At 57.6% G+C, this 25585-nt stretch overlaps 10 protein-coding genes across 10 annotated transcripts in view; 4 read left to right on the top strand and 6 right to left on the bottom strand.

Annotated features, from left to right (window-relative positions):
• Positions 1-97, top strand: part of SPRG_20895 (hypothetical protein) — a gene marked incomplete at both ends in the record, with an annotated part of 1128 nt that extends 1031 nt beyond the window's left edge. Inside the window, one exon of the mRNA XM_012349340.1 lies at positions 23-97. Within this exon, the coding sequence (XP_012204730.1) occupies positions 23-97 (75 nt within the window). The remainder of the gene's footprint in view (positions 1-22) is intronic.
• Positions 98-1357: 1260 nt separating this feature from the next.
• On the bottom strand, positions 1358-3818 carry SPRG_10101 (hypothetical protein; the record flags this gene model as incomplete). The annotated part of the gene is made up of 11 exons (XM_012349250.1): positions 1358-1422; positions 1466-1789; positions 1839-2066; positions 2119-2223; positions 2268-2822; positions 2865-2947; positions 2988-3108; positions 3157-3247; positions 3308-3455; positions 3498-3677; positions 3728-3818. The coding sequence occupies 11 exons, from the start codon at positions 3816-3818 to the stop codon at positions 1369-1371; spliced, it is 1980 nt and encodes a 659-aa protein (XP_012204640.1). The 3' UTR covers positions 1358-1368.
• Positions 3819-4184: 366 nt separating this feature from the next.
• SPRG_10100 (histone H3) lies at positions 4185-4893 on the bottom strand. Its single transcript, XM_012349249.1, has one exon. The coding sequence runs from the start codon at positions 4743-4745 to the stop codon at positions 4335-4337; it is 411 nt and encodes a 136-aa protein (XP_012204639.1). The 5' UTR covers positions 4746-4893; the 3' UTR covers positions 4185-4334.
• A 1105-nt stretch (positions 4894-5998) lies between these two features.
• SPRG_10099 (hypothetical protein) lies at positions 5999-11397 on the top strand (the record flags this gene model as incomplete). The annotated part of the gene is made up of 1 exon (XM_012349248.1): positions 5999-11397. Exon 1 carries the CDS (start codon positions 6010-6012, stop codon positions 11395-11397), a length of 5388 nt encoding a protein of 1795 aa, XP_012204638.1. The 5' UTR covers positions 5999-6009.
• SPRG_10098 (hypothetical protein) lies at positions 11362-13169 on the bottom strand (the record flags this gene model as incomplete). The annotated part of the gene is made up of 9 exons (XM_012349247.1): positions 11362-11549; positions 11607-11688; positions 11733-11853; positions 11905-12013; positions 12057-12191; positions 12245-12329; positions 12385-12735; positions 12785-13014; positions 13063-13169. Coding segments are annotated over 9 exons (1364 nt in total), but the record flags the coding sequence as incomplete, so codon positions are not given.
• Positions 13170-15962: 2793 nt separating this feature from the next.
• Positions 15963-17138, top strand: SPRG_10097 (hypothetical protein; the record flags this gene model as incomplete). The annotated part of the gene is made up of 1 exon (XM_012349246.1): positions 15963-17138. One exon carries the CDS (start codon positions 15963-15965, stop codon positions 17136-17138), a length of 1176 nt encoding a protein of 391 aa, XP_012204636.1.
• A 1039-nt stretch (positions 17139-18177) lies between these two features.
• SPRG_10096 (hypothetical protein) lies at positions 18178-18672 on the bottom strand (the record flags this gene model as incomplete). Its single annotated transcript, XM_012349245.1, has 1 exon — positions 18178-18672. One exon carries the CDS (start codon positions 18670-18672, stop codon positions 18178-18180), a length of 495 nt encoding a protein of 164 aa, XP_012204635.1.
• A 1279-nt stretch (positions 18673-19951) lies between these two features.
• Positions 19952-20534, bottom strand: SPRG_10095 (hypothetical protein; the record flags this gene model as incomplete). Its single annotated transcript, XM_012349244.1, has 1 exon — positions 19952-20534. One exon carries the CDS (start codon positions 20532-20534, stop codon positions 19989-19991), a length of 546 nt encoding a protein of 181 aa, XP_012204634.1. The 3' UTR covers positions 19952-19988.
• A 1093-nt stretch (positions 20535-21627) lies between these two features.
• SPRG_10094 (hypothetical protein) lies at positions 21628-22163 on the bottom strand (the record flags this gene model as incomplete). The annotated part of the gene is made up of 1 exon (XM_012349243.1): positions 21628-22163. One exon carries the CDS (start codon positions 22161-22163, stop codon positions 21699-21701), a length of 465 nt encoding a protein of 154 aa, XP_012204633.1. The 3' UTR covers positions 21628-21698.
• Positions 22164-24963: 2800 nt separating this feature from the next.
• Positions 24964-25559, top strand: SPRG_10093 (hypothetical protein; the record flags this gene model as incomplete). The annotated part of the gene is made up of 2 exons (XM_012349242.1): positions 24964-25329; positions 25389-25559. Coding segments are annotated over 2 exons (537 nt in total), but the record flags the coding sequence as incomplete, so codon positions are not given.
• Between the last annotated feature and the right edge of the window lie 26 nt (positions 25560-25585).

The following is a 25585-nucleotide window of genomic DNA, read 5'->3' as shown; positions in this document are numbered from 1 at the left end:
GTACGTGCGCCGGCAAACGCAGCCGGACCGCGTTGCCGCACTGGATACGCTCGGTGTCAAGCGTATCGAGACCCCGCCTGCGCAAGGTCAGAAGTAAGAAAAACTAGAGTTCGACTACACCGTTGGATGGAAGTGAAGGTGGCATCGATTAAGGTTACCAAACACAAAGACGCACACGAGCTTGAGCGCGCACGCAGCATCTGTAGGAGGTGTAGCAAGGTACTAAATCCACATAAGAGGACACTTACAACCCAGAGAACATAGCACGACTACAAGAGCGAGCGATGATTAGTCTCAATCCTCTGTTGCAGCGCTGCCGTCGGTCTGCAGCAGCAACCACACCTCGGGCCATTGTACGCTGGTGTCGACTGTACGCAGACGCGGTCCTCGAGCGCCGTCTCGTCGCACGTGGACGCTCGGCGATGCGAAGGCATGTGTACTAGATGAATCTCTCCCTTCATGTCTCGTTGTTGATTTTGTGTCCCAAGTCGATGAAATCCAGCTACAACCCGCCGACGAGCATCTTGTCGTAGTCCCTCGCAGTAGAAGGGCATGGGCTTCGAGACGCCAATCTCGAATATGACGTGCATCTTCAACGGCTGCGGCAATCCAACGATGACGACGACGATGAAGTGCGACTTTCACAAGCACCGACGCCAGTGCCAAGTGCTACAACCAGGTCTACGCGCGCCATCTCTGCGTACGACACGGTGGCAAGCGCATCTGTGCGGCCGACGGCTGCCACCGCATCGCCCAGCACTGCGCGCAGCATGCGAAATCGAGATGTGCACGCATGTTGGCTGTGACCACGTCCCTCACTTGCACCACAAGTACGTGCGCGGCCGTCAGTGCCGCATCGGAGGCTGCTCGACGCACGCGCGGCGGCTACTGCTGGCGCCACCGCATCATGGCCTTATCCACCGACGCGCGACCTAAGGACGGCGACCTGCGAACCCCATGGGACGAGAATGAGGTGTCGAGCCCGCGAATATCCCGCGCCGACTTGCGTGGGTTCCTCGACACGATCGACCTCGCCGACCTCGTGTCCTCGTAGGCTACTCACGACGGCCTGTGGTCGTCCATTCCAATAGCAACGCATCCGTAGTTTGATTACGTGGCAGCGGGGTTGCCCGCCGAGTGGTCGGTAAACCAATTTGATGCACGTCTGCGAACAACGGTGCTCTTGATGAGATTGCGATGGGCCGTGTCGTAGGATGAGTGTAGTGTGCAAACGCTCAAGCCCGTTCTCTTTTAAGTTGTCACGACAGCTCTGGGCGAGCATTCTCCTGGGCGTGAGAATGGATTTGCGATGCGTCATGGCTTCGGCCCGCCCTGTTACTGCATCCCTCAACCAAGTGGGTATTGTAGCTATTTCGTTGTTGAGAGAAATTGCCTGGCCTGGGCGTAGCCGAGCGCGAGCGCCTACCACATGTTTGTATCAACTTGATACAAAGCGTTGCCTCACCTGTTCAAAGTGGTGCTTGGCCGCATCCACATCCTTCTCGACACCGCGGCCGGCGCGGAGGAGACAGGCATAGTTAAAGTGGCCGTGGGCGCTCTGCCGGTCGGCCGCTTGGCGAAAACAGTCAGCCGCCATCGTCATGTCGACAGCAACGCCTTCGCCGTCTTCGTACATGAGGCCCAGCGCGTTCATTGACTCGGCGTCGTGACTGGTTCGCGCTGCGATCAAGTACATTTCGAATGCGAGCCGCTTCTCACTACGCACGTCGGCGCCCTTCTGACCGCTGTAGTAGAGCTGCGCTGCACGCTGCGCCGCCACGCCGTGGCCCTACGTCTCGTATACAGGACGGTCGGTACATATTGGCTCTTGAACGCACCGCTCGGGCAGCCGCCGTGTAATAGCGCAGTGCTGAGGGTACGTTTAGAAAGGCGTTGTGCTCAAAGAGTGTGCCAAGGAGGTATTGGGCCCTCGCTGTCGGCGGCTCGACAAAGACGAGCCACTTGAGTGCCTCGGTCGCCACCTCATCGGAAACCGGCGCCTTCTCACTGGTCAGCAGCATGGCAGCAAGTTCGATCGGCGCGTCAATGTGCTGGAGCATGGCTGCCTACATCACAGCCTATGTGGCACGACGCTTGTCGTAGAGAAGAGGTGTGCACTTTGATAAAGCAGCGCTTTGCACGGGGCTGGTCCGCAGGCACTTCGTCGCCATTGGCATACATCAAACCCAGCAAATACCACGCGTCTGGCAAGCTCGGATCGCTCTAATGCAGCCAGTTGAGAGTAAGCGTTCTGGCATATCGATCACCTGCGTCGCCAGCTGAAAGTAGTGGCCGGCTTGGGTCTTGTCCATCTCGACACCATGTCCATAGTAGTAGAGACGCCCCAAGGCTTCCTGTGCCTTACTGTGGCCTTGGTCACTTGCTTTGAGGTACGCCTCTTTAGCCAACTGCCACTGAACTGCGCCGACCGCACCGATTTCGTACAAGTGTCCTAGATTGACGGTGAAGCGAGCGACTTGAGACGTGGCATGTGGCACCGGCAGCGTACTGTGCGTCTCGATGGCCTTGGTCGGCAGCTTGCGTGAGTCGCACCATCGCCAGTGCATACGTCTCTTGGCGTCGCGCCACGTGGGTAAGAAGACGCGCCTTTTGCACCTAAGCCCACTCTTGTGCGCTTGTAGAGAGCGCCCTGCACATACGAGGAGGTCGCCCAGCGCAAACGTGGCTTCGACGGACCCGAGACTGGCGGCGCGGGTGCACCACTGCGTCGCGGCTTCGTGGTCGCTCTCCACAACACGACCATCGCGGTACATTTGGGCCAGACACACCATGGCTTCCATGTGCCCTTGGGCTGCTGCGAGCTACAAAGGCATGCAGGACCAGTTGCTGCAGACTCGTGGCACCTTGTAGTGGACGAACGCTTGGTGGTGGTTGGTGGCGCGGCCATGACCAAAGTAGAACTGCTGCCCTGTTTGGTACTGCACCTCTGGCTGCAGGTGAGACCACGCATGGGCTCTCTGCCGCACCCGGTGCTGTCGCGTCGTCGGACGTCGGCGGCTCGGTGGGCTTGGCGCGCAAAGCAGCCAGGACCGCGGCTTCGGCCGCCGAGCCCGACGCGTGGGCCACTGCGAGCGAGAGTTCGGTAAACTAGACACATCGTCGCGGTGCTAGCATATATCGGATGGTGAGGCGTACGATCGACGCGTAGTAGGACGAGATTTCTTGAAAAGCGAATTCGACGTTGCGCTTGACGAACGCGTTGACAAGAAAAGTTGTCTTTTGGATCCTAGACAATAGTCTCCATCAGTTGCGCATCGGACTCTGCTGCAAAGAGAGATAGTCGTACGAGTCGAGGACGGGCGAGAGGCCGTGGAGGCTCGCGACAAAGTTCTGCAGCTGGATCTGCAGTCCGTCGTTGTGCACGTGCTTTCGAAACGTGCCTTCGTGGGCGCCAAACTCGTCGTCGGCCTTGCCGAGGAGGCCTCGGAGCTCGCCTGCACCGCATTGCATAGCATGGTTCAGAAGAAGGTACGCACCGCCGAGCTTGATGGAGCGCAGCTTGGCCGGCTTGATCGTGTCCATGCGCTGGAGCAGGCTCGTGAGCGTTGCTTGAATCTCGTGGATGACGTCGTCGGTAGCATCCGGCGTCACTGGCGGGCTCCGCTGGTTCTCGTCGCTGGGCAATGGGGTCTTGGTCAGGCGCAGGCGGTCTTTGCCTACGAGCCATGCTGGCATGGTCCTCAGACGAGGATATGTACGTACGTACCTCGGGGCGACGTGGCTTTCGGGCTCAATGGCGCAGCGCCAAGCGCCGCCTTGGGCGAGAGGATGTTGAGCGACAGGCGCTTCGAGAGCATGTTGCGAGGAAGATGGAGTATTGCCACGGCCTCGAAACCGCATGAAACCAACGGTCCGCCCGCCCAAGGGCAACTTCAACCTTGGACCTTGTCCCTCTCTAGGCTGTGGGACCGTCGCCCTGGCTCTCACTGTGCTCAATTCCAGCTTACCCACACCATGTATGAGGTCCGAGGACGCATCGGAGAGCTCCTTCGCTTGCCGCTGGCGTGGGCTTGCGCCAGTGGGCAGGTTGTAGAGAGGGTACCTTATGTAGCTAATACAAGGCTGGATCATTATGCTGCAAACTCCATCTCCGAGCCAGAGACCTCGTATGCAGTGCTTGGCGCCTTGTCGTCGCCGGTCCACCGCTGTTCCGCGCCAGGTCGTGGATTCATCAAGACGATTCTTTATCTCGTTGCTTTTAAAATATATAATCCCCGGCCACAATGCACTGCGGCGCTCGGAAGACGATACAGGCGGTGCGTCGCATGCACATCACAATTGGGGGTAAAAAGAGAGACACACATACGCGCCGTTTACGTGCGTTCACCGCGGATACGGCGGGCCAAGTGGATGTCCTTGGGCATGATGGTCACGCGCTTGGCGTGGATCGCGCACAAGTTGGTATCCTCAAAGAGCGAGACAAGGTAGGCCTCGGCGGCTTCCTGCAGCGCCAGGATGGCCGTCGTCTGGAAACGCAGATCCGTCTTGTAGTCCTGGGCGATCTCACGGACGAGGCGCTGGAACGGCAGCTTGCGGATCAGGAGGTCCGTCGACTTCTGGTACCGGCGGATCTCGCGGAGCGCGACCGTACCCGGGCGGTAGCGGTGGGGCTTCTTCACGCCGCCGGTGGCGGGCATGGACTTGCGGGCGGCCTTCGTGGCCAGCTGCTTGCGGGGCGCCTTGCCGCCCGTGGACTTGCGCGCGGTCTGCTTCGTACGGGCCATGGTTGCTTGTTGTAGTCGGTGGAAATCGAAAAATGAATCCGCTATATGCTGGAAGGGTATTTCCACCAATCACGTCGCGTCCGCTCGATCTTTTCACGATATTTCCACCAATCAGAGCCCCAATAAATGGCAGCCGGGGACGCCTGTTTGAAATTTCAAATGACCAAGTGCACCTCCCCGGTTGTATTTTATTGCGACACCAATCCATTTTTTCTCGTCACAAGACCTCTACATACAAAATGCAAGTGCATGTGTAACGCGACCGAATAAAAAGTTGGGACACGCCAAAGAAATACGTGATGCTATACAAACCGCAAGTATATGCGTGGCGTGCGCAACGCAATTAAATTTCGAGCCACCGTTTCGAAACCCGAGCCAAATAAACAGAGATCGTCGGCGGGGGCGTGTATTTTTTAAATTGCAACGCCGAGCGGCAAAGAAGGAGGGAGAAAAACGACTGTGCGAGCTGGTTCGGCTTCGAAAAAAGGATGTGGACCAGCCATTTGCAGCCACGTGGTCGTTGCGAGACCGCTTCTGATAGGCCAGCGGGCCCTTTCCCAGAGAACACTCAACGGCGCCGCCGATATGTAAACACTGGACAGGGCGGCTTGAAGTTCCGGCACCGTAGAAGCCATGCAAGAGGCAGCCAGCAAGCAGGTCGCGCATTTTAAAATGCGCCATTTCACACTATTTTTGTGTAACACTAAAATATGAACATTGATATACTGTAGGTCGGACACTATATCACTCGGTGGGGCGTTACTACGCAACACTATATCCGTTCAAAAAGTGTATATCGGCCAGGATCTCGGCCGCGGCTAGTGTCGTGGAAGCGACAGCGTGGACCCGCAGGTAGATGAGCAGCATGCTTTGCTGCTCGATTGCTGCAAAACTCCTTGGCCGCAAGCAGCGAGGGGCTGGAAACAGTTTATCGACACTAAAAACCGGCGGCTAATGAAGCCCCTCGTAGCTCGAACGAGCGTTTGCCTTTGACTGTGGAACCAGTGGAAGGGTGCTTGTCATGCTTAATGTGCACTCTCGGGTAGTAATAGCTCGCATGAGAGAAATCTATGCGTCTGCGATTCGCCGACGCACTCAATTTAATGGACATCAGTAGCCTACCAAAGTACTACACTAGACAAGACACCGATGCATCCCAACCCACGTCTCGAAACGTGTCGGTTGAGCTGCGTTACGTCGTGCTGCCCTTTTCCGTAACTGTCGACACCAGCATGTTGGCACAACCAACGAAACGGGTCGCTCGATGGTGGCTTGGCGGCGTGCGAAGAACGCGGTCAAGCCGTTTGCGGCGTCTCTGGCGGGGCCGCACCTCTCGCGTCAGTACGTCCATGTGACGCGCCGGTACCACGTTGTCGCGGGCTTTGCCTACGTCGTTTTCTCGCTCCTGACTGCTGCCTACTACCTCCAACTCCTCGCGCCGTCGCTGACCAACGTGCTGTTCTGGCCCGGCTTTAACCAATCCGGGTACCAGGCCTACCTCATTGACGCAGCGAACGCGGCGCTGACAACAGCCTCCATGGCGGCGCCCGTCTCGAGTCCGCTCTCGAGTTATGCGATGCCGACCACATACTATGGATCGTTGACACCGCCGATGACGGCTTACTACGCCACGTACGCAAGGCGCATCGCGCAGACGGAGCTCATACCGCTAAAAGAGGCCATTCCGATGCTGCGCGCCATGCACATCGCCTACGCCAAAGGCGTGCGCACCCAGCAATGCTGGGTGGACTGGCTCAAAACGTGGGAGGTCGCGCACACGCATGCGCGGCAAGCCCGTTGCGTCGCCAAGTACGCATCGAATGGCGCTGTCTACTACGAGTCGGTGCTTCGGAACGTCAACGTCACGGCCTTCCTTGCCGCGTACGGAGGCGTCGGCAATGAGTTCACCGTGGCCATCCAAACGGCACTGGTGGCCACGACCGCCGGCCGTGCCTGGCTCGACAAAATGACGACGTTGCGTCACGGCAGCGTCGAGGACGAGATTGCCCAATGGCGCGCACACGGCCTCGACGAGTACCGGCATCTATGGCACAACCAATATAGCACGGGTGTGGTTGAGAGCCTTGCGATCGAGAATGCACTTGGCATGACCGAGGCCGTGAGTCTCAAGACGTCGCCATCAACCCGCGGTCCATGGACCAGTGTCATCTTGTACTGGCTGCCCGCGAATGACTGGTCGACGGTCCAAGGGCTCAACATGAGTCTCGTGCGGGGTGCGATCAACGATTTTCGACGCACTAATGCGTTTGAAGACTTTCTTGGTGTTCAAAACAATGGCTCGTCGTTCATCAACCAGACTGGCCTCGTGCACCATGGCATTGGACCGTTTCTCTCGATCGATCCGTGGCTGCTGCCCGTGCCGCCGTCGCTTCTCGCGCTGCATACGACGCTCGCTGCATCGTTGCGAGCGCATTTCGGTACATCGACCAGCGCTGCCGCCTTTGAGAATCTCGCGGCCACATCCATCGCGCTGCATGTCCCGTCCTGGGACGCGTCGTACACGTACTACGGCGGCAACCCCCTCTGCCTCTACAATAGCCCGTCAGCCCATCCGCAGGCATCGCTCAGCTTTGAAGACGCTTGCGACGGCAGCGCTTCGTTGCTGACGCTGACACTGGCGCCGCTCCCTCTTCTGTACACGCTACTGGTCGTGAACGGATCGGTGCCTGACGCTGCATCGTTCTGTGCTGGCAACGCCGGTTGCGCGACGCTTCTCGATGCAGCAGCGCATGTGGTTCCTGCGCTACTCTCGCCGATGCGTGACGACGTCGTGTCGGCGATGACGGAAGTGATGCCCTTGACTGTCGGGTTTCTCCAGTTTGCGACCGACGCTCAGGATGACTGGCATCTCCTCTCTGCGCCGTTGAACGTGTCGCTCTCTGCGCCGATGGCCTGGCGATTTTCCAGCTGGCTCTTGCTCTTCGACTGGGTCCTCGGCGTGCGCGAGGTCGTGGCCTTGGATGGCGACGCTGCGACGCGCGTCCTTCTCTCGAGTGAGAGCCCGCGCCTCTTGGTGCCGGCAGCGGCCGCCGCCGACCTCGGCAGCATCCACATTGGCAACCGCATGGTCTGGTACCTCGCAGTCTACGCCAGCGGCATCGCCCTCTTAGTTGCGCTTCTCTGCGCCGGGTTTGCCGCACAGAGCGCGCATTGGCGCATTGAGGGCCGGAATCTCTATTTCTTCAACCGGCTCACGGCGGCGACGTGGGTCGGCCGCCCACTCACGGTCCTTCGCGGCGGCACAGCGCTGCTGCTCTTGTCGACGGCGCCGTTCCCGCTGGAGCTCGTGGACGGCCATACGTTCTTGCAGTGGCAGCCGCGGCCGCTCCTGCATGTGTGCGTGCTCGCTGGCGAAGCGACGTGGCTCACGTACGTGGTGACCGACGTGCTCTGCGTCTCGAGCAGCGGCCGCGCGCCAGGCACCTTGGCGCTCCGAAGTACGGTGACGCTGTGCGTGTGGCTGACACTTGTCATTCTGGACGTCGCCGCGCCCATCGTGCCGACAATGGGCTTCCAGCCCTCGTGCACGAGCACCGGCATGGACCTCATGCTCACGTGCACCAGCGGCACCCTCGCCATCGGCGACAACCGCCGGTTCTTGACGCTCGGCGCGATGTGCATCGGTGGCGGTGTCATCAGCGCGCTTGTCGCGGGCGCTTTGGAGGCATACGACGCCGTCTTCCCGGGGCCGAGGAACCTCGTCGTCTCGGCGCTCGCTGCATCGTGCTTGGAGACGAACCTTGTGCACGAGTACGATGTCGTGGCGTGCGTTCTCTGCGGCGTCTTGCCTTGTGTCACGCGCCAAGAGCATATTTTGGAAATGTTCCACCTCCGGCTCTGGAGCTGCACGCGCGTCGACACGTCGGTCGGGCTTCTCTCGGGCGTCGCGCCGCAGCGGACAAACAATGCGGCGCTGTACCAACGGCGCTGGTGGCAGTGGCCACATAAGTGGAATCAACTCTTTGCGACTGCGAGTGTCGTGTACATTGGTGCGTCGGTGGTCAGCGGTATCTTGTACCTGGATCTGACGCGCGTGAGCCTCGCCAACGACATGTGCTGGGGCACCTTCAACATGACGTCGACCCATGTGTTCTTAGCCAACTGGATCACACGAGAAATACAGCTGTCGCCCAGCGCCACGAATACCACGTCGATGGTGCTCACACTGCCATCCATTGGCGCGATCCAGAGCCCGCGCGCGTCCTCGAAAGGACCTGCGATCCTCTCGGTGCCGGCCACGCTGGGCGCGACGCTGCAGTACACGGCACTGCGATCCATGTCGGCGGTCATTGCGGGCTTTCGCAGCGCGCCCGCCGCCAGCGCGTGCGACTTTCCGTGGATCTTTACGCAGTACTGTTTTCTGGACCTGAACCGCTCGTGGGAAATGGCCAACTCGGCGGCCCGGCAAGCGCGCTGCTATGCCCACATGACGACCAACGGCGCCGTGTACCTCGAGCCGGTGCTGCGCAACCTCCATCCCACGTGGCGCGACTGCTGGGGTGCAGCGTTCGAGATTGGCTTTGCTGCCGAGCTCCATAGATCCCGTCGCGGCCAGTCCTGGCTCGCGTCGCTGGACGAGCCGCGTTTGTCGCTGGACGACGAAGCCGCCTACTGGAGCACCCACGGGCTGGTACACTATACGACGCAGTGGCAAACCTTCAAAACTATCGGCATCTACAACGACTACGTCGTCGAGAACGCGCTGGGCATGCGGTTTTCGTTTCCGATCGCGACCACCAACCACTCGTTTGCGTGGGATGTTGCCACGTCGCACAAGATGTACTGGGCGCTCGCAAACGACTTGGCCGCGATTGCACGCAACGACAGTGGCGTGGCCGGATGTAGCTTGCTGCGATCGAGCGCCTCGTACGCCTTTCGCAACGTGTCGATGGCCGCTCTACTCACGCGCAACGGCACGCTCTTGTCGCCGCTGGATGCCGGTTTGACCGCGGTGACGCATCGGTTCGGGCCGTTTGGCTCGGTTGACATGTTTTTTGTGGCGCCGCCGAGAGCACTCCTCGCCCTCTTCCACGACAGCCTCCGGCTCCTCCGCACGACCTTGGCGACGACGCCGGCGTCCCAGGCAGCGTACTTGGGCATGACGGCCACGGGCAACGTCATCGTTGTGCCGCGCTCATGGCGGCGCACACAAAATGTCTCGACCGTCGGCGGGTCCATTCTCTGCCCGAGCATTACGCCCAACTCGATCTCGAGCGGATGCGTCGCGTTCACATCGCGGACAAGCTGCACGACGATCAACTATGCAAGCACCGTCAGCAAGGCACCAGAGTACCTCGTTTTGGCCGCCTTACTCTCGCGCGCGCTCGAGTTGGATGTCCCACGACTCTGCGACGTCGTCACCAATGGTCAGACCGACTGCCTCACCTACCTGGCGCGCGCGATCGCCTTTACCGACACATACTTGCGCAACGCAAGCCATGGGATACTCGCCGCCGCCGCTGCGGTCGCAGCCGACCTCGCGCTCTCCAACGTCTCGGTCGCTCAGCTTTTAAAGCCAAGCACTGGTTTGGCGCCCGTCACCGTCGTGACCGCGCCGATTTTCGAGCCGACTGTGCTACCGTACTTTAGCTGGATGTACGCCTACGACTGGGTCCTCGGGCTGCGGGACGTCGTCACGTTCGTCGGCGATACGAAGAGCAGCAACCTCACGCTCCTGACGGAAAACACAGTCTACCATACGCGCGCCGTCGACGCCAGCATCTTGCCAACGACGATCTCCACGTACGCGCGCGCCTGTGTTGTGTACGTCACGTGCGGCATGCTGGCGATGGCGCTGCTCGTGCTTCTCTACCTCGTGTACGCCCGCGGGCACGTCGAGGGCCTCAACCTCCTCTCGCTGCAGAGCGTCGGCGCGATCGTGTGGCTCGGGCGACCAATGCTGTTTGTGCGAAGCGTCTCGGCGCTCTGCCTTCTCTCGACAGCGACGCTAACCTTGGTTCAAAGCGGCGCCGTGATCGCGTTTACGAGCACGGAGCACGAGCGACCGTGGTACGCGATCCTTGTTGCGTCCAGCGAGGTGCTCTGGCTCGCGCTCATCGTGAATGACGTTGGCATGGTCTGGACGCGCGCCATGACGCCCAAGTATGCATCGCTGCACCGTGCGCTCGTCTACTGTAGCGCGACGCTGCTGACGCTTCTGGACCCGGTCCAACACGCTGTCTCGTTTGGCCTCCAGTGCCACCTCGCCCAAGTCGATGCGCAAGTCGTGTGCAATAGCGCCGTCATTCAGATGGGCGATGCGCGCCGACTTTGGAGTCTCATCTTGCTCGTGCTCTCGACCCAAGTGCTCAGTTATGCGGCTATCCGCGCCTCTTCCAAGGCCTCGCCGACGGTCTTGCCGAGCACGCGTGACGCCTTCTTCCTCTACGCGGGTGCACACTATTTTTTCTGTCGCGCCAAGTGGACCGTCGACGGCGTCTACTACGTCGACCCGGCCTCGGCCGTGCTCAACGGCAACCTCGTGCTTTCGTGGCAACGAGTTCAGTACGTTCTCGACATTAAGCTCTGGCGCATCGCTGCGATCGCGCCACCGTCCGAGGCAGCCGTGCCCCAACACCACCCGATGCACGAGGCGGCACAGTATGCGATTCGACTCGGGGAGCAGTTCTAAATTGGACGTTAAATGTCCACGAATGCACTTTCTGGCGTCGTCGTCGTGGCTTTGATCGCAGCCAAGTACGCCTCCACATTTGGCGTCGACGTCGTCAACTGCTCGTTTCGAAGCACGTGCGATGCCCACTTGCGTTCCGTGTACTCACAGATCTAAACGTACATGGTGACACTCCGTCGTCCAAGGTAATATCGGATGGATTGGACGACCTCTTTGATGTCACGGCACGACTTGCCACTGGTGTGATGCGCCAGAGTCTCGAGGTCGGTCGACGACAGCTGCTTGGCATACCTAGTCGACAGAGTGATGAAATGGGCGGCAGCACGTGGGAATACCGCTGGAAGACCGCGGCACGGGTAGCGTCGTCCGGGAGGTCGTAGCGAATGCAGAGGTTGAAGCGACTCAGCAGCGCTGCATCGAGGTCTTGCTTGCGGTTCGTGGCCGCAATCAGCGTGACTAGAGTATCATACTGTCGTCGTCTCGTCAATGGACAAGTTGTCGATCTACCCTTTTTCGCCGACTCGAAGCCCTCGAGCTTTTGGAGGAGCACCGAGAGCATCCGGCGCGTCGCTTCGTGCATGTTGCCCGACCCGCGCGCGGTCGCAAGCGCGTCAATCTACAGGTCACTATGTCCGACATGTCACAGAAGAATGGTCGACTTCGTCAATGAAAATGAGCGCGCCGTCGAGCTTGTCGACAGCGTCAAAGATCGCGGCCATCTTCTTCTCGCTGTCGCCGTACCACTTGGAGACAAGGCTCTCGATCGGAATGTGAACGAGCGGGACACCCGCTTGCTACAATTTTCAAAACACAATAAAGGACAACTTGTCCACAAATGAAAACGTACAGAAGCCACGATGCGCGCGCTCAGCGTCTTGCCCGTACCCGGCGGTCCTTCGAGCAAGATGGCTCGTGGCCGGTTGCTTTCGTACCTAGTACACGCCACGTCGCGTTGAGTGCGTCACTGATAGTACTCTCTCGTCGTACCGGCAGCGCGTGCGCTCAGCAATCGCATCGTACAGCGCCGGGTTTTGCAGCGCGAGGACGACCGTGTCCTGGATCTCGGCCTTGACCGCGTCGTAGCCCGCGAGCGAGTCCCACGTCAAGACGCCGTCGCCATCATAAACGATGAGCCCGAGCTTGGCCACGTCTTCGAGCGCTCTGGACCGAGAGACGTTCTGCGAGCGAGTGTTCCCGCTCGACGCGCAGTAGGCGGCGGCAAACGCGACGAGATCGCCTTTGGTCATCGGCTCGTCCTTGAAGAGGACGAAGTGGTCGTCGCGGACCTGCACCGAGCCCGAGCCGTCGGTGAAGACATAGTCGAGCGACGGCGGTGCACTACATGCAGCCATATACCACATGGCGACGCGAGAAGAGCGCGACGTACGAGGTCGAGGGCAGCACTTCGAGTGCTGCGGTGGAATCGTTGGCATGGACCTGCGTCACAAACGCATGAAGCACCTTGTCCTTGGCGTCATGGGGCACAGCGAACGCCAGCTTGTGCGTGTGGCGAAGGGTGCTGATCGCAACCTTGGGCGCATTATTAGCGCCCATACCGGCACGGACGGCGTCGAGCTCTTGTTTCAGAAAGGCCGGGATCGCGCTCGCTGGCAACGTCTACGCCAGCGCATGTAAGCCTGTGCTGTATGTATCGACGTGGCGTACGTCCGAGAGGTCGCTACGGCTGCTCGCGCAGTGCGCGACGGCCAGCGACGCCAGTGGGCCGGCGACGACGAGCGGGCGCCACGCGCGACCGATTGCCTGCCGCATGGAGTTCTCGAAAATGTCGCCCGGCGCGAGTATCCGGATGCACGGCCGGGGCTGCCACGTATTAATAGTATGGGCTCGGTCGCCGACGCCAGAGAAAGCAGCCCTCTCGGGCTCCAGCGCATTGTGTTGCAAGAGGCTATGGCTCATCACCGATTGCACTCTCGTGGTTCGTGGCCCTGGCAGGACGCGCGCCGTTCGGCGTACGCTACCTAATGAGCATAAAGCATGTTTGATATTCGCTCGCTTTTTTAGTGGCGTGTGATTGGTGAAAAAGGTGGCCAATAATACGCCCCCGCTACATGCATCGCCTTGCCTGGAGCTCTTGTTCGCGTGCATCGACGACCAAAGCGTTTAGGCGCCGACACAAGACAGTCCTTGTGATGTGAATGCGACTGTGCTATTTCTCCTAATAGTCAATCGCGACAAGAGCTCAACACCTCATTCAAGCGGAGACTGCCAAGTGCTGTGACCTTGGCCCACATGACGCCGAACGACAAATGGCTCGGCTGGCTCGCAACGACTCGCGACGCCTTCACGTGTGGCCCAGTGCCAAGCCCGACTCTGAAGCCGTCATGGCTGGTTCGATTGCACAAAGTGACAACGCTGTTGACCGAGACGAAGCCCGCCAAAGCCCGCCGCCGACGTGCCGCCAAGGACGCGCTTACACTCCCGACCCGCCACCTGGGCGTCGACGACGACACCTACGAGACGCCTGCTGCCGTAGCCGCGACAGCAGAGCTCCGACTACCCGACGCCATCTTTGCCAAGTACGCCGACTTCGTCTACCAAGTTATGCTCCGTGCGGTCAAGTTGCACTGGCTCGACAGGGCCGACCAAGCATGCCTCTTCTGCCCCGAGCAAAAGACATCTGCCACTTCCTCGTCGACTGCGACTTTATCAAGGACGTGTGGAGCACGCTTTACGCAGTCACGGTCCCTTTGGGCGTGACCTTGCCGACTACGCTCGACGGCTTCCTCTACTCGACGCCCAAGACGGCATTCAGCATTCACCAAGCCGCGTTCCGCTACCTCGGGGCCGTGCTCCGCGCCTGCGTCGGGTTCAACGTCTGGCGAGTCCGGAACGATCGCGTCTTTCGCGCCGACCTACCGCTGCCAAGTCCATGGACGATTGCCGTCAAGGCGGCGCGTGTCGCTCAACTGCACTTGCACCACAGCCTCGTTCAAGAGCCCGAGCAGCCTGCTCTTCGTCGGCTTCTCCGGCTCCTCGCCCAACACAAGTGGCCGCGCCAGCACCTTGTACCGCGGATCGCGCTCCTGCCTCCACCAGCCTAAATCAAGTCCCTCAACCGAGTACTAGTACACACAACGAAGAAAGTCCGACGATTTCATTTAGCATAGTTTTATCTATAGTAATAGACGACCCACTTCAACAACAACTATCTTCCCTAATACTATTGAATCTTTGTACCGAGTCTGTTTGCAGCAAGCAGCACAGCGAGCGGAGAAATTGAAGTCCGCCGGTCAGGAAAGTGTTGATTTTGGCTTGCGCTTTCCCTTGATCACAAGAAAGAAGAGCGCTTGGAGCTTGAAACAAGGGGAAAATGAGCGGGCATCAAGGGCGCCTCGTCTGTGCACAAACAGCGCCCGTGTGCGTAGCTCGCGTAATTGGCTTGGCGCATGCATGTCCTTGCAACGGTAGCGGTGTGATCAAGGTAAACGTTGAAGCTGAGGCTGCACCGGAGGTACGAAATGCTTTCGAATCCATTGTCGTGTACTAGTACACTGTACAGCTCTCGCTTGCACTCTTTCACAATGTCCGTCCGTGGCCACTGTTTGTATGGATGAGCGCCTCATCTCTGGCCTCAGCTAGTAGATCCATGCGACGATCCTAGCAGCGCCGTCGACGAGATTCTGATGATGGTTCCGCCGAGGACATGTGCTTGGTTTTTGCCAAGTGGCCACGCTGTCCTTGGACTCTTCAGTGTTGTCTCTATGGTTACGCTATCCGAGGCTGACGCGAGGTGCGACGCGTCATCATCGCATTTCTTTTGTATGAACAGCGTGAGTGCTATCTACGAGCCATTCACTTATCCATGGATCGAGGCAACGATTGTCCATGGAAACTTGCCGCTGGATTTCACTCGATTTCGCTTGCACCCGTAACACTTCGGTGGGAATTCCAAATCTCGGGATGCTAATTCAAGTTTATCCAATGGCGTGGGCAATGGACGGTGAGCGTTCGAACTGCGCGACATCCCGTGGCACCGTAACAGTGGGTGTGCAGAAATCCTGTGGCCGTGTGGATTTTGGACAGAGAGCGTCCAGGTCTCGTCGATTTCTATTTTTCCATGGCCACTGTTCTAGCGAACGCTTACGGCTTTATTATCGTTTTGACGGAAGACACCAAGAACACGCTCACGAAAGACATGCCAACATATCAAAACAGACTGCAAGTGCAAACTGGCCGCGGCACCGTCTACATGTGTCGAGCCAGAGTGGACCGCGATCCGCAACATCTGCTGCACATACCGGCCGCCAACCACCGTTCGTACACGAGGTTGTCCTTTTGCACGGTTGCGTCCAGGTGGTCGACGTGACTCACGGTGCTAGAAAGATCTTTGTCAATAATGAAAGCAAGTCGCATCCGTGATACCATCCAGTGCAATTGTTCAATCGCTACCAAGAGGCTTGTCCCACTCGATTTCCACGGGCCGTGTGCCCTGGGACATCTCTAGAAGAGCAATCGAGGACATTCGCAAACAGGATCGTCGTGGTCGCTTTACCATCTCGGTCTTTTCACTCACTTTTCATTTTGCCTCGTCCTTCACACACACAATGAAGCTTTTCGCCACCGTAGCCGCACTCGCCGCCTGCATCGTTGCCGGCAGCAGCAAGTTTGACCAGCCGACCAACATCTTGAATGAGGACGTCGAGACGATCAACACGTGCACGCAGCCGGGCGCGACACCGACAATCGCGATCATCGACGCCGACATGGACGATATTGTGGCGCTTCTGTACCTCTTCAAGGAGCCGACAGTCAACGTGACGGCCGTCATTGTCGACGGCGACGGCTGGGCGCACTTGGATGAAGGCATTGAGAGCGTCATGCGCACGATCGAGTTTGCGGGTCTCACGGGCCGCGTCGAGGTCGGCGCAGGTGCGACCTACAACATGGTCAACGAGGCCACACACGGCGACGTCTACCAGGATTCGGTGCCGCCGGCCATCGATTGCGGCCGCAACGATGTCGACTCGGTCTTGCACTTGCGCGATCAGTTCCTCTTTTCGCCGCGCGATTTGTATTTGAACCAGCCCCACACGCTCGACGATGGCTGGAAGGTGCTGCAGAAGCACCTCAACGCCGGCACGACCCAAGTGCTCTCGACGGGCACCTTCACGACGCTCAACCACCTCCGCATGAAGGACCAGGCGACGTTCGAGAAAATCTCCAACCTCGTTGTTATGGGCGGCGCCGTCAACACGCCCGGCAACCTCTGGAGTGTCGAGGAAAACAAGGTCGCCGAGTTCAACATTTACTTGGACCCGCAGGCCGCGCGCGATGTCTTTGCGTCGTCGGCCGCCAAGGTCATGAAGCTCGTGGGTCTCGACGTCACGGACAAGTACCCGATCGAGCGTGCGTACCTCAACGCGCTCAACAACGCGACGGCGGCGGACGCGCAGTTTGTCGCCAAGCTCATGAACGTCACCGAGTCGATTTGCTTTGGCCCGCGCTTCTTCGAGACGTTCCACTTTTGGGACCCGCTCGCCGCCGGCATTATGGTCGATCCGACGCTTGTGACGTTCGCGACCGAGAAGCTCTCGGTGGTCGCCAACACGCCCATCAACAAGACGGTCGACGGCTGGACCAAGATCGACACGGAGGCCGGCACGAGCATCACGTACGCGGCCGACATCTCACAGGCCAACGCCGATCGGTTCGCGGACCACCTCTTGCACAACCTCAACTCGGACTGCATTCGCCGTGTGCCCAAAAAGCACGCGTGCTAATCGCAGCAGTCGTAGTAGATCAGCATATATTTTTGCGCAATAGAGATACTGGATAAATATCATTCGCTGTGTATGGCCTGGACGATGCCCTAGGCGGCCGCGTTGTTCCTCGCGCCCCTCGCTAGAATGTCTCGACTGCAGCAGCTCACCAACCACTGTCGCTTGGATATGTAGGGACCATTCTCGTCCATCCTGACGCCGCCATGTGCGCAACGCCCAGTGTGGTCAAGAGTATTACATCAATTTACGAATCGATGTACTTTTGTGTGGCCACAAACTCGACATCACCTCGAGCCATCTGTCCAATGTCGATGCGCAGCTCGAACCTGGTGTGCGGCATTTTGTGCCGCGTTGAAGCGAGGGTGCCTGTCGGCTTAAGTGGATTTTGCCACGTGACTTTCTTTGGATTCCTTTGGGATTTGCGTGCACGAGGTCGGCCTGTGAGTCGTCGATAGTAACGATAGCTTTTACGGTGGTCACCGCTTATCGAGCTTGCGTAGCGTCGCATAGTGCATTGGATGGGCCTACGCCAGCGCCATGGTCCTCGACAAAGACACCAAACACATTCCCGAGAGGTTTCGCTTGGTTGGTGCGACACAACCGCTCGTCCGAACCTCTTAAGATCTGGCTGGACCAAAGCAAGTGGATGTAGACCCTCTGCACCATCGCCCTCCGTACCATCAACGAAAGAAGACATGATTCGGGCTGCCCAGGGTCAACCAGCATCAACTTTATATGATTGGTGCAAAAAAGAGCCATGGCCAATCGCAGCCTCAAAACCATTTAAAAAAAGTTTTTGGTGGCGAATTTGATCATTCGAATTGGGTCAACGCGCAGACGTCGATGCCACAAAGCAGCGAACGCCTTTCGACTCCCAAGTATCCGAGCGCATTCGAAACGTTACCTGTCGTCGTGTCTCTGGCACCATCGTACTGCATCGTACCGCCGTAAGATAAATTGGGAATACCATTGCGTTGGTTGGGCGCCGCGCATGCCGATAGGTTGAACGACGTGAGAACTTGGAGTGGATCCAATACCTTCAACAAAAGCTACTCGAATCGCTTAGCATCTCGTCGTCGGCATCGGAACGGGCGAGCTCTTGCAGCACGTCCATCCAGAGGTCATCGGGCTCGGCAGGAGGCAGCACCGCATCGTTTGCACGCTTGCGGTGGCGCCAGCAGTACCCCGCGGCGCGTGCGTGCGTCGTGCAGCCGTTTACGTGGCACGGCCGCCCGCCGCCATGTCGGACACACTTTTGCCGGAGATGCGCCACGCGGTGGCACCCGGCGTGCGTGCAAATCTGCTTGGTGTTGTCGGCGCCGTGGCGGCAGCAGTAGTCGCCGGACCGCGCGTTCGAGCCGCAGCCGGGCGCAATGCAGAGCTTCTTGCCGCCGTGTCGAATGCACAGCTGCCGCGCGTAGACTTGGTTGGCGCAGCCGTCGATGATGCACTTGGTGCGGCCCCGATGAAAGTCGCACTTGCCGGTCGCCTCGGTCGCGGGCTTGGTGCAGCCGTTGAACACACATGCCCGCATTGTATGTGTTTGATCGCGCCACGGAAAATGGCCAAGTGCTTGCTGCTCGAAGATGGAACCTGCGATACGCCCGAATGTGTGGACATGTATGCACGTTAAGGTGGGTTCGATCGCGCACTTGCTCCGTGTCAGCGAGCCGAGTGAATTTTGCTGGTTGCGACACGGCGCGCCCCTGGGACATCCCGCGCATCGTTGGTTGTTCGATCTGGTGCCAATGGAGGGCGCCTTTATCAGGCGCGACGGCACGCGCACAGGTTACTATACCCGCTTGTCAGCTCCAACGAGTACAGAGTTTTCAACGGGCCGTGCCGTGGCAAAGTAGAAAGGCCATGTGGGGCGGACCATATGGCCCCTGTCACTTAATATGGCATATGCGTTTTGACAGGAAAGGGTATCCAAGGTATCCTTTTGGTCGGCGAATGTGATATATGCCAGCGCTTCTGTGGACAGGAAATCGCCGCGACAGTGCTGTATCATCATCCCTGCTTGCGCATCCTTTTTCTGTATTTGATGCGCCAGAGGCTCGACAGATGCAAGGATACCGTTTAGATGACCAAAGATACCGTCAAGAGTACGGTACCCGTGACGTTTTCTGGGAGGAGTGGAGGGCTCGTGTATGATGAGCGATGTAGCGTCTTTTCGGCACGACGTTGATGATTGTCTAGTATTGAATAGAGCCTAACGTCCAGAGCTATTTGGATGTATGTACATGTTTCAAGCCGCTGAGGATCAAGCATACCCCACGTGGTCCACGATTCTGCCTTTCCTACAGTGGTCGACTCGAAAGGCGTCGGTGCAACGTTTACGTCGGACATACCTCGCTTATTGTTCGTGGCAGTCGTGGTGTACTGAGTACGTTGAGAAAACAAGGTCGATTGAATACAAAAGTACGTTGAGAAAACAAGGTCGATTGAATACAAAAGTAGTGTCCGATCGGCCTAGCTATCACATCCTTCACGGCAGGCTCATTCATACGCAGCAGTCAAATAATACATCCTAGTACGCATAAATTGGTGCACATTGAGCCCTGTTTATGGTACCGGTAGAAGTCCTTACCACGAGAGACCGATGGTATGGACCGGATAATGATGTATTATCCGTACGGTGCGACGCAGTTCGCTACAATTTGTATTAATACATAGCTGACATGCGTGTGTATATTTGTTGCCCACCGTCTTCTTGATCATATTATGTGACTAGGGAACGCTCAATCACCTGAACGTCATCGGCGGTGTGTGCCCGATGACGACCACACGTTCGTCGACATGGCCAGAAAAAAGGCAAACAAAATTAGAATTAAATACGACGAGAAGGATTTACGAGAGGAGACAGCTGAAGTCATCCATGGGCAGTGCTTGAAGGTCATTGAGAAGGACCTGGTCGTCCATTCCATCGTGCTCTTCGGCCGCCATCCATTCGTCCAAAATAGCGAGAAATTCGTGGCCCTCCAGCATACACCCCGTGTCGGCCGTCGGAAGCACAAGGTTACGGTGGCGCCAGCACAAGCCGCCTGTCCGCGCGTGCGTCGTGCAGCCCTCCACTTGGCAGGGCCGACCACCGCCGTGACGAACACACTTTTGGCGGCGATGCGCTGTCTTGGTGCAGCCGTCTTCAGAGCACAGCTGCTTGGACGCGTCTTTGCTGTGGCGCACGCAGTAGTTGCCGATACGCGCATGTGACGTGCACTCGGGAAACGCGCACGTCTTTTTGCCGCCGTGACGAACACAAAGGTGCCGCGCATAGACTTGGTTGACGCAGCCGTCAACAAGGCACTGGGCGCGGTTGCGGTGAAAGACGCACTTGTCCGACGGCGCGAGCGGCGCGTTGAAGCAGCCGTTAAAGCAGCATACGGTCGACGACATGATGATGATGATGTTGGTATGGAGATGGGAGATTGAATAATGCCCGTCGTGCATCCAAGGTGCAAAATGCGGAATGATGGTCTATAGACCGGCATCGTACATTGAGACCATCAATCTACTTGTGAGAACGCATGTGATTGGCAGTTGAAATTGCAAAACGAGACTGCGGGGTGATTGTGATTCGAGGGGCATGTTGTGCGGTCCCTTCGCCGACGGATGGTGGGTGTTATTAGCTGCAAGTACAGTCTCCTCTGGTCCAATCGCGAATCAAGACGCGGTTGTTGCTTAGCACGCAGCGACATTCCATACCGAGAATCTTGGCGCCACATCCTTACAAGCAAGAACCCGGCCGAAGGCAATCGATGCAAGAATGGCAACGAGGTACACGCCGCCTCGTCCCTTGACGACGTGCAATGTACGAAAGCCTCGATCAACAAACGAGCTCGCATCATCTAAGGAGAGTGCAAATCGGACCCTGATATCCGGACAAGTCTTTTCGCACCCTTGGTTGCAGCGATGGCATCATCTTCTCTGTTTGCCTGCCTCGACAGAGTTGCGTGGCATGTATGTACCACATTGAAAAACGATGTTCATAATAGTACTGGTCAATCACTCAAAAGTCGTGCTCTTGTACTATAAAGAGGGCGTGGGTTGGTCCGCTTTAGCCAAGATCTTATAGTGTGCAGCCCTCGTCCATGCACTTCTGCAGGGCTCACTCTTCAACAGCAGCAAACACTCACGAGTCCAAATATCAAATGGACCAGTCAAACGCATACAGGAGTGCACTTCTGTAACAAGTTGGCACACTCCACCCATCATCGAGCCGCGTCCTTGACCAAGCTGCACCTCCAACACTTGCTGCTGAACACTCGAGCATTGTGCTCTTCCAAATGATGGCAGCCCTGCGCCACGACGCATGGCTACGCAACAACTTCGTTCCGACATGTGCCGTTCACACGCCACGTCTTCCGCTCGGCTAAACCTCTCGGCCGCCGGCTCGTCGTAGCACCTTGGAATCGCTAGTCCACCACCACATACAGTTCAGTGTAAATTATATCCAAGTAGACTCACTTCAACAACAACAAGTTGGCACACGACATGCATGAAATTTTGGCACGATGACTCGGTTACATAAATGATGAAAAGTGGCCATTCTGTAGACCGCTAGCTAGCAACGGCGTTTGGCGCTGTGTTCGGGCTCAGCATCGCCTCCAAGAGGAACTCGACGCAATCATGAAAGGTTGGGTCACGGCTACTACTGTCGCCTTCGCCGTCATCGATGATCTCCCATCGATCACAGGTTTCGTACAAGTCGGGTGTCTCGCCCCGTAAGATGGCGTTGCGCCAGCTTCGAATCTCGTTCTCGACGCTCTCGATTGTCGCCTGCGGAATGTCGTCGGTCCAAAACCTCCCGAGAGACACGGTGCTGTCTCTGAGGACGGGACTTGACGGGCGTGGAGGCATTCGCGTCGTGTTTGTCCAACTCGGCTTGCTCGTCGTGGAGGCACCTTTGCCCGGGGACGCGTCGAGCTTGGGCTTCTTGGTGCAGTGATGACACTCGGGCTCCGTGCACGTCGGCGCCGGGTGCAGAGCGTCGTCACGCTGGTGTGCCGAGACGAGAAGGGCCATGGTCGCTGACAATCAAACACTGAGCGCTATCGAAGCGCGCCTTTAGCAGCCGATCAACATGCCACCCTGTCACGTTATTTCTCGCCCGCGATTAGTAGATGCAACACGATTCTTGAGCCTAAACCTACTCTTCGCCTCCGTATTCGCTTAGAGAGTATGCGCGTCGCCAAATCGCACTAGCGACATGCGCGTACCCAGGTGGCGAGGTACTTGGATAGGCGAATAGAAAGCACCATCTGACATCTCTACTAATAGTCCTGATACTGGACACAAGTCGTGGAACCTCATCGCCAAAGGTTGGCTTCCTCGTAGTCGTCCAATCAGCGCTGGCATCTTCACACATCGCTTCATTGATCTACTCAACAGGTTCTTTTGGTTGCGTTTTCTTATCCCGCACTTTGACGACGCTCACCACAGTGAGGCAACTGGTAGCACACCGCAAAAAACTTACGTCCAGCCCACAAAATGCTGACGTACGGCACCACCTACAGTGTACTACGAATCCTCAGTTGGAGAGTGGGTTGAATAGGGCCATGGCTCTACTGTGAACACCTGCTCGTGGGTACCGGTACTCAAGCCAGAGGACAAGGCGTCGGCATTTTGCTTAGACATCTAGGTTTCAGGCCATTCTTGCTCTGGCGTTGAGGGTCAATCCTTTAGTGATACCAGAACTGTTTGCCACCAAACAGACGAGGATAGGGTCCGCTTTTGTACAGCGAGTGTGTCCTGGGACACTGCAACGACTGCTCGTTGTTTAAGAGAGTCTATTTAAATACTAGTAGCACGATTTGCACTCATTAAGACGGAGCGTGGTAGCGCTGACTAGTGGAGTGGACTCGTCGAGCTGGTGTTGGACTTTGGACTCGAATCGATGCGCGACTGACGGCGGCGGTGGGGCGTTGCGGTTATGGAATGATATGGCAGCGACGTCGGTGACTGATCGTTGAGCGTTGGTTGCATGACGACGGCACAATTGTACTAATTCGAGCCACCATGTTGATGCCATCAACGGTTTATGCAGGCGTCTACTGATACCTAACCCTACATGCCATTTGGGGGCCACGAACGAACAAATTCAGCGCTGATCCCTCTTATAAACTCAGCACTGATCCATCTTATAGGTAGTTTCCCTGTCAACCATCTTGAGCCACCCTCGTGGTTGATTGCGGTACCCCAGTTGAGCGCGGAACCAACGATCTTTACACATGTCGCCACATTAAAAGTCTTTGATAAGTTAACATGGCTCCTGGCAAATCCCTCCCATCGAGACCCGCGAGGATCATGACGCAAGATAGACTAGCTGTGGTTGAAGGTGAATTCTAGCGATTCTCTGTGCCACAGCAAGAACCTGATCGCTCGATTCTCAACCAAGGTGCTATCTTGTACTCCGTTGGAGTCTTCATGTGGCGGGAATCCATAGTGGTGGGCACCAGGGTGGGAGCGCATCCTGTCAATTGTCCGTTTTCGTGGCGACGTGGCAGTTTTGCAGATGTCTTTTGGATGTGCCAGATGTGTTGGTTGGTGCCCAATCAATTTCAGGGAAAGCGCCGCTACGCTGCTTTTCGTTTCCTGCACCGATACCTGCACCGATACCCTCTTTTGATCATTGGAGCCCCAAATCGGACCGGTCACTAATATGGGATGGAAGAAAGCGTTTATTCGAGCGGTGCAGCCACGGATGGCCACCAGGTAGATTTTGGTTCGATTCCTGGCGGGTACCGCCCATCCTGATTGACTCCCTGTCCCTTAACACCATTTTGAGATGTTGTGTTTCAACCGAAGCTCGAAGAGCGCTGCTAGCGTGCGATGAATCTCCTCCATTCGACTGCATTTCGTGGTTCTAAAAGTTCCAACACAGTTCCGAGAGGTCATGCATCATTGATGGGTGATGATTGTCGAGGCAAAAGAAAAATGATTCTCCGCATTCGAATAAAAATATGGAATCGTCGACCCTCGTGTCGTCGACCTCAACTATTATTAGTACGCTCTCAATGTCAACCATCTGTCTGGTCGACGCAGCCAGACAGCGGGTGTATCATGCGTGTGGACCAATTGAATTTCCTGCCGTGTGGACACTGGTGTCTATCAACAAGTTGGCGAGCGTCCTGCGATGCTCTCTATGGGGGCCTCTGCGTGCATGGTCCATGCACCAAAAACACATCCTCGCGCCATAAATCCACTGTCCGATCCTTCTCCGGTCGCTGCAAAATCAAGTGATGTTGCGCAATCCAGTCTCGCCAGCTTGGTCGCATCCAAACTTCCAAGCGTCCAAGCCTGCCGCAAATTCTCTTGTGGCGAGCGCAACGGGCGCGCACTGGAGACGTGGCACCGACCAGACCCGACTTCAAATGGGTGCTCATAGGTGGCTGGTAGGCTTGTCGTCGTACCCAGCTATTCCGCCTCGACGACAGAGCACCAGGCAGGGTCGACTCCAAGGATGCCAAATTCGACGCGTAGGAAGCCTCAAGTACAAGTAGACGCTCTACGTATACAAACGCAGCTGAATAAGCGATCGTGGAGCCAAAATGTCCTGGAGCTGGCATTTGGTCGTCAAGGGTCGGGCCACCTGTCGCTGCTTCAACGTCGCGTGGTTGGTGTCGGTGCCGTTACGTTGCATAGCCACGGCGAACGCTCGCAGGCGAACATACTTTAATCCAGCTTTGCCCTATTTTCAGGCGTCAATTCGGCCTTTTTGTTTCAATTCGGACTTGCGTGTCACAACGATTCCAATCTTTGGCTCTCGTCGGTCACTTGGCCTCTGTCCCCGCCACCGCCAGCACCAGCCTCAAGCGCCAGCACCATGACGACACCACACACGCCCACCGAGTCCTCGGGCCTGCTCCGATCGCTCTCCAAGTCGAACGTCTTTGAAGAGACCTCGCGCGTCCTGCGGTCCATCTCACGCTCCAACGCGTTCGAGGAAGACCCGGCCACGCTCACGACCGCGCTCTACGCGTCGGCGACCGTCACCGAGATCCACACGTCGCCGTTGCAGGCGTGGCTGGGCACATTCATCCTCGCTGCCAGCCTCATCACTGTCTCGTCCGTCGGCATCGCGCTCGACCTCCAGACCGGCGTCACGCCGCTCCTCAAGCTCTTCTGGCGTATGACCGCGACTGCGTTCTTCATGGGCCTCTTCGCCTACGCCCGCGGATGCTCCTTCAAGGTAGTACTCTACCAACCTAGTTTCTATGATCCATGTCGTCACCTGCCTGCCATGTATAGCTGCCGACGACCATCGACGTGGTCTCGATGGCGTTTGCTGGTATTGGCTACGTCATCTTTCTCGGCACGTTCATCTGTGCGCTCGACATGACGTCCGTGAGCCACGCGTACATCTTCAACAACTGCCACTCGCTCCTCCTCGTCCTCGGAAAGCTCGTGTTCCGCCAGCCCGTGACCGGCGCGCAGCTCACCGGCAC

The sequence above is a fragment of the Saprolegnia parasitica genome (genome assembly GCF_000151545.1).
Source record: "Saprolegnia parasitica CBS 223.65 unplaced genomic scaffold supercont2.52, whole genome shotgun sequence".
Lineage (NCBI taxonomy): Eukaryota > Oomycota > Saprolegniomycetes > Saprolegniales > Saprolegniaceae > Saprolegnia > Saprolegnia parasitica.
Note: the sequence above shows the minus strand (reverse complement) of the source record. Positions and strands in the feature narration are given on the sequence as shown.

Bases quoted from the DNA above. Each gene is read 5' to 3' on its own strand.
- SPRG_10100 (XM_012349249.1), bottom strand. From the start codon at position 4,745: ATGGCCCGTACGAAGCAGACCGCGCGCAAGTCCACGGGCGGCAAGGCG.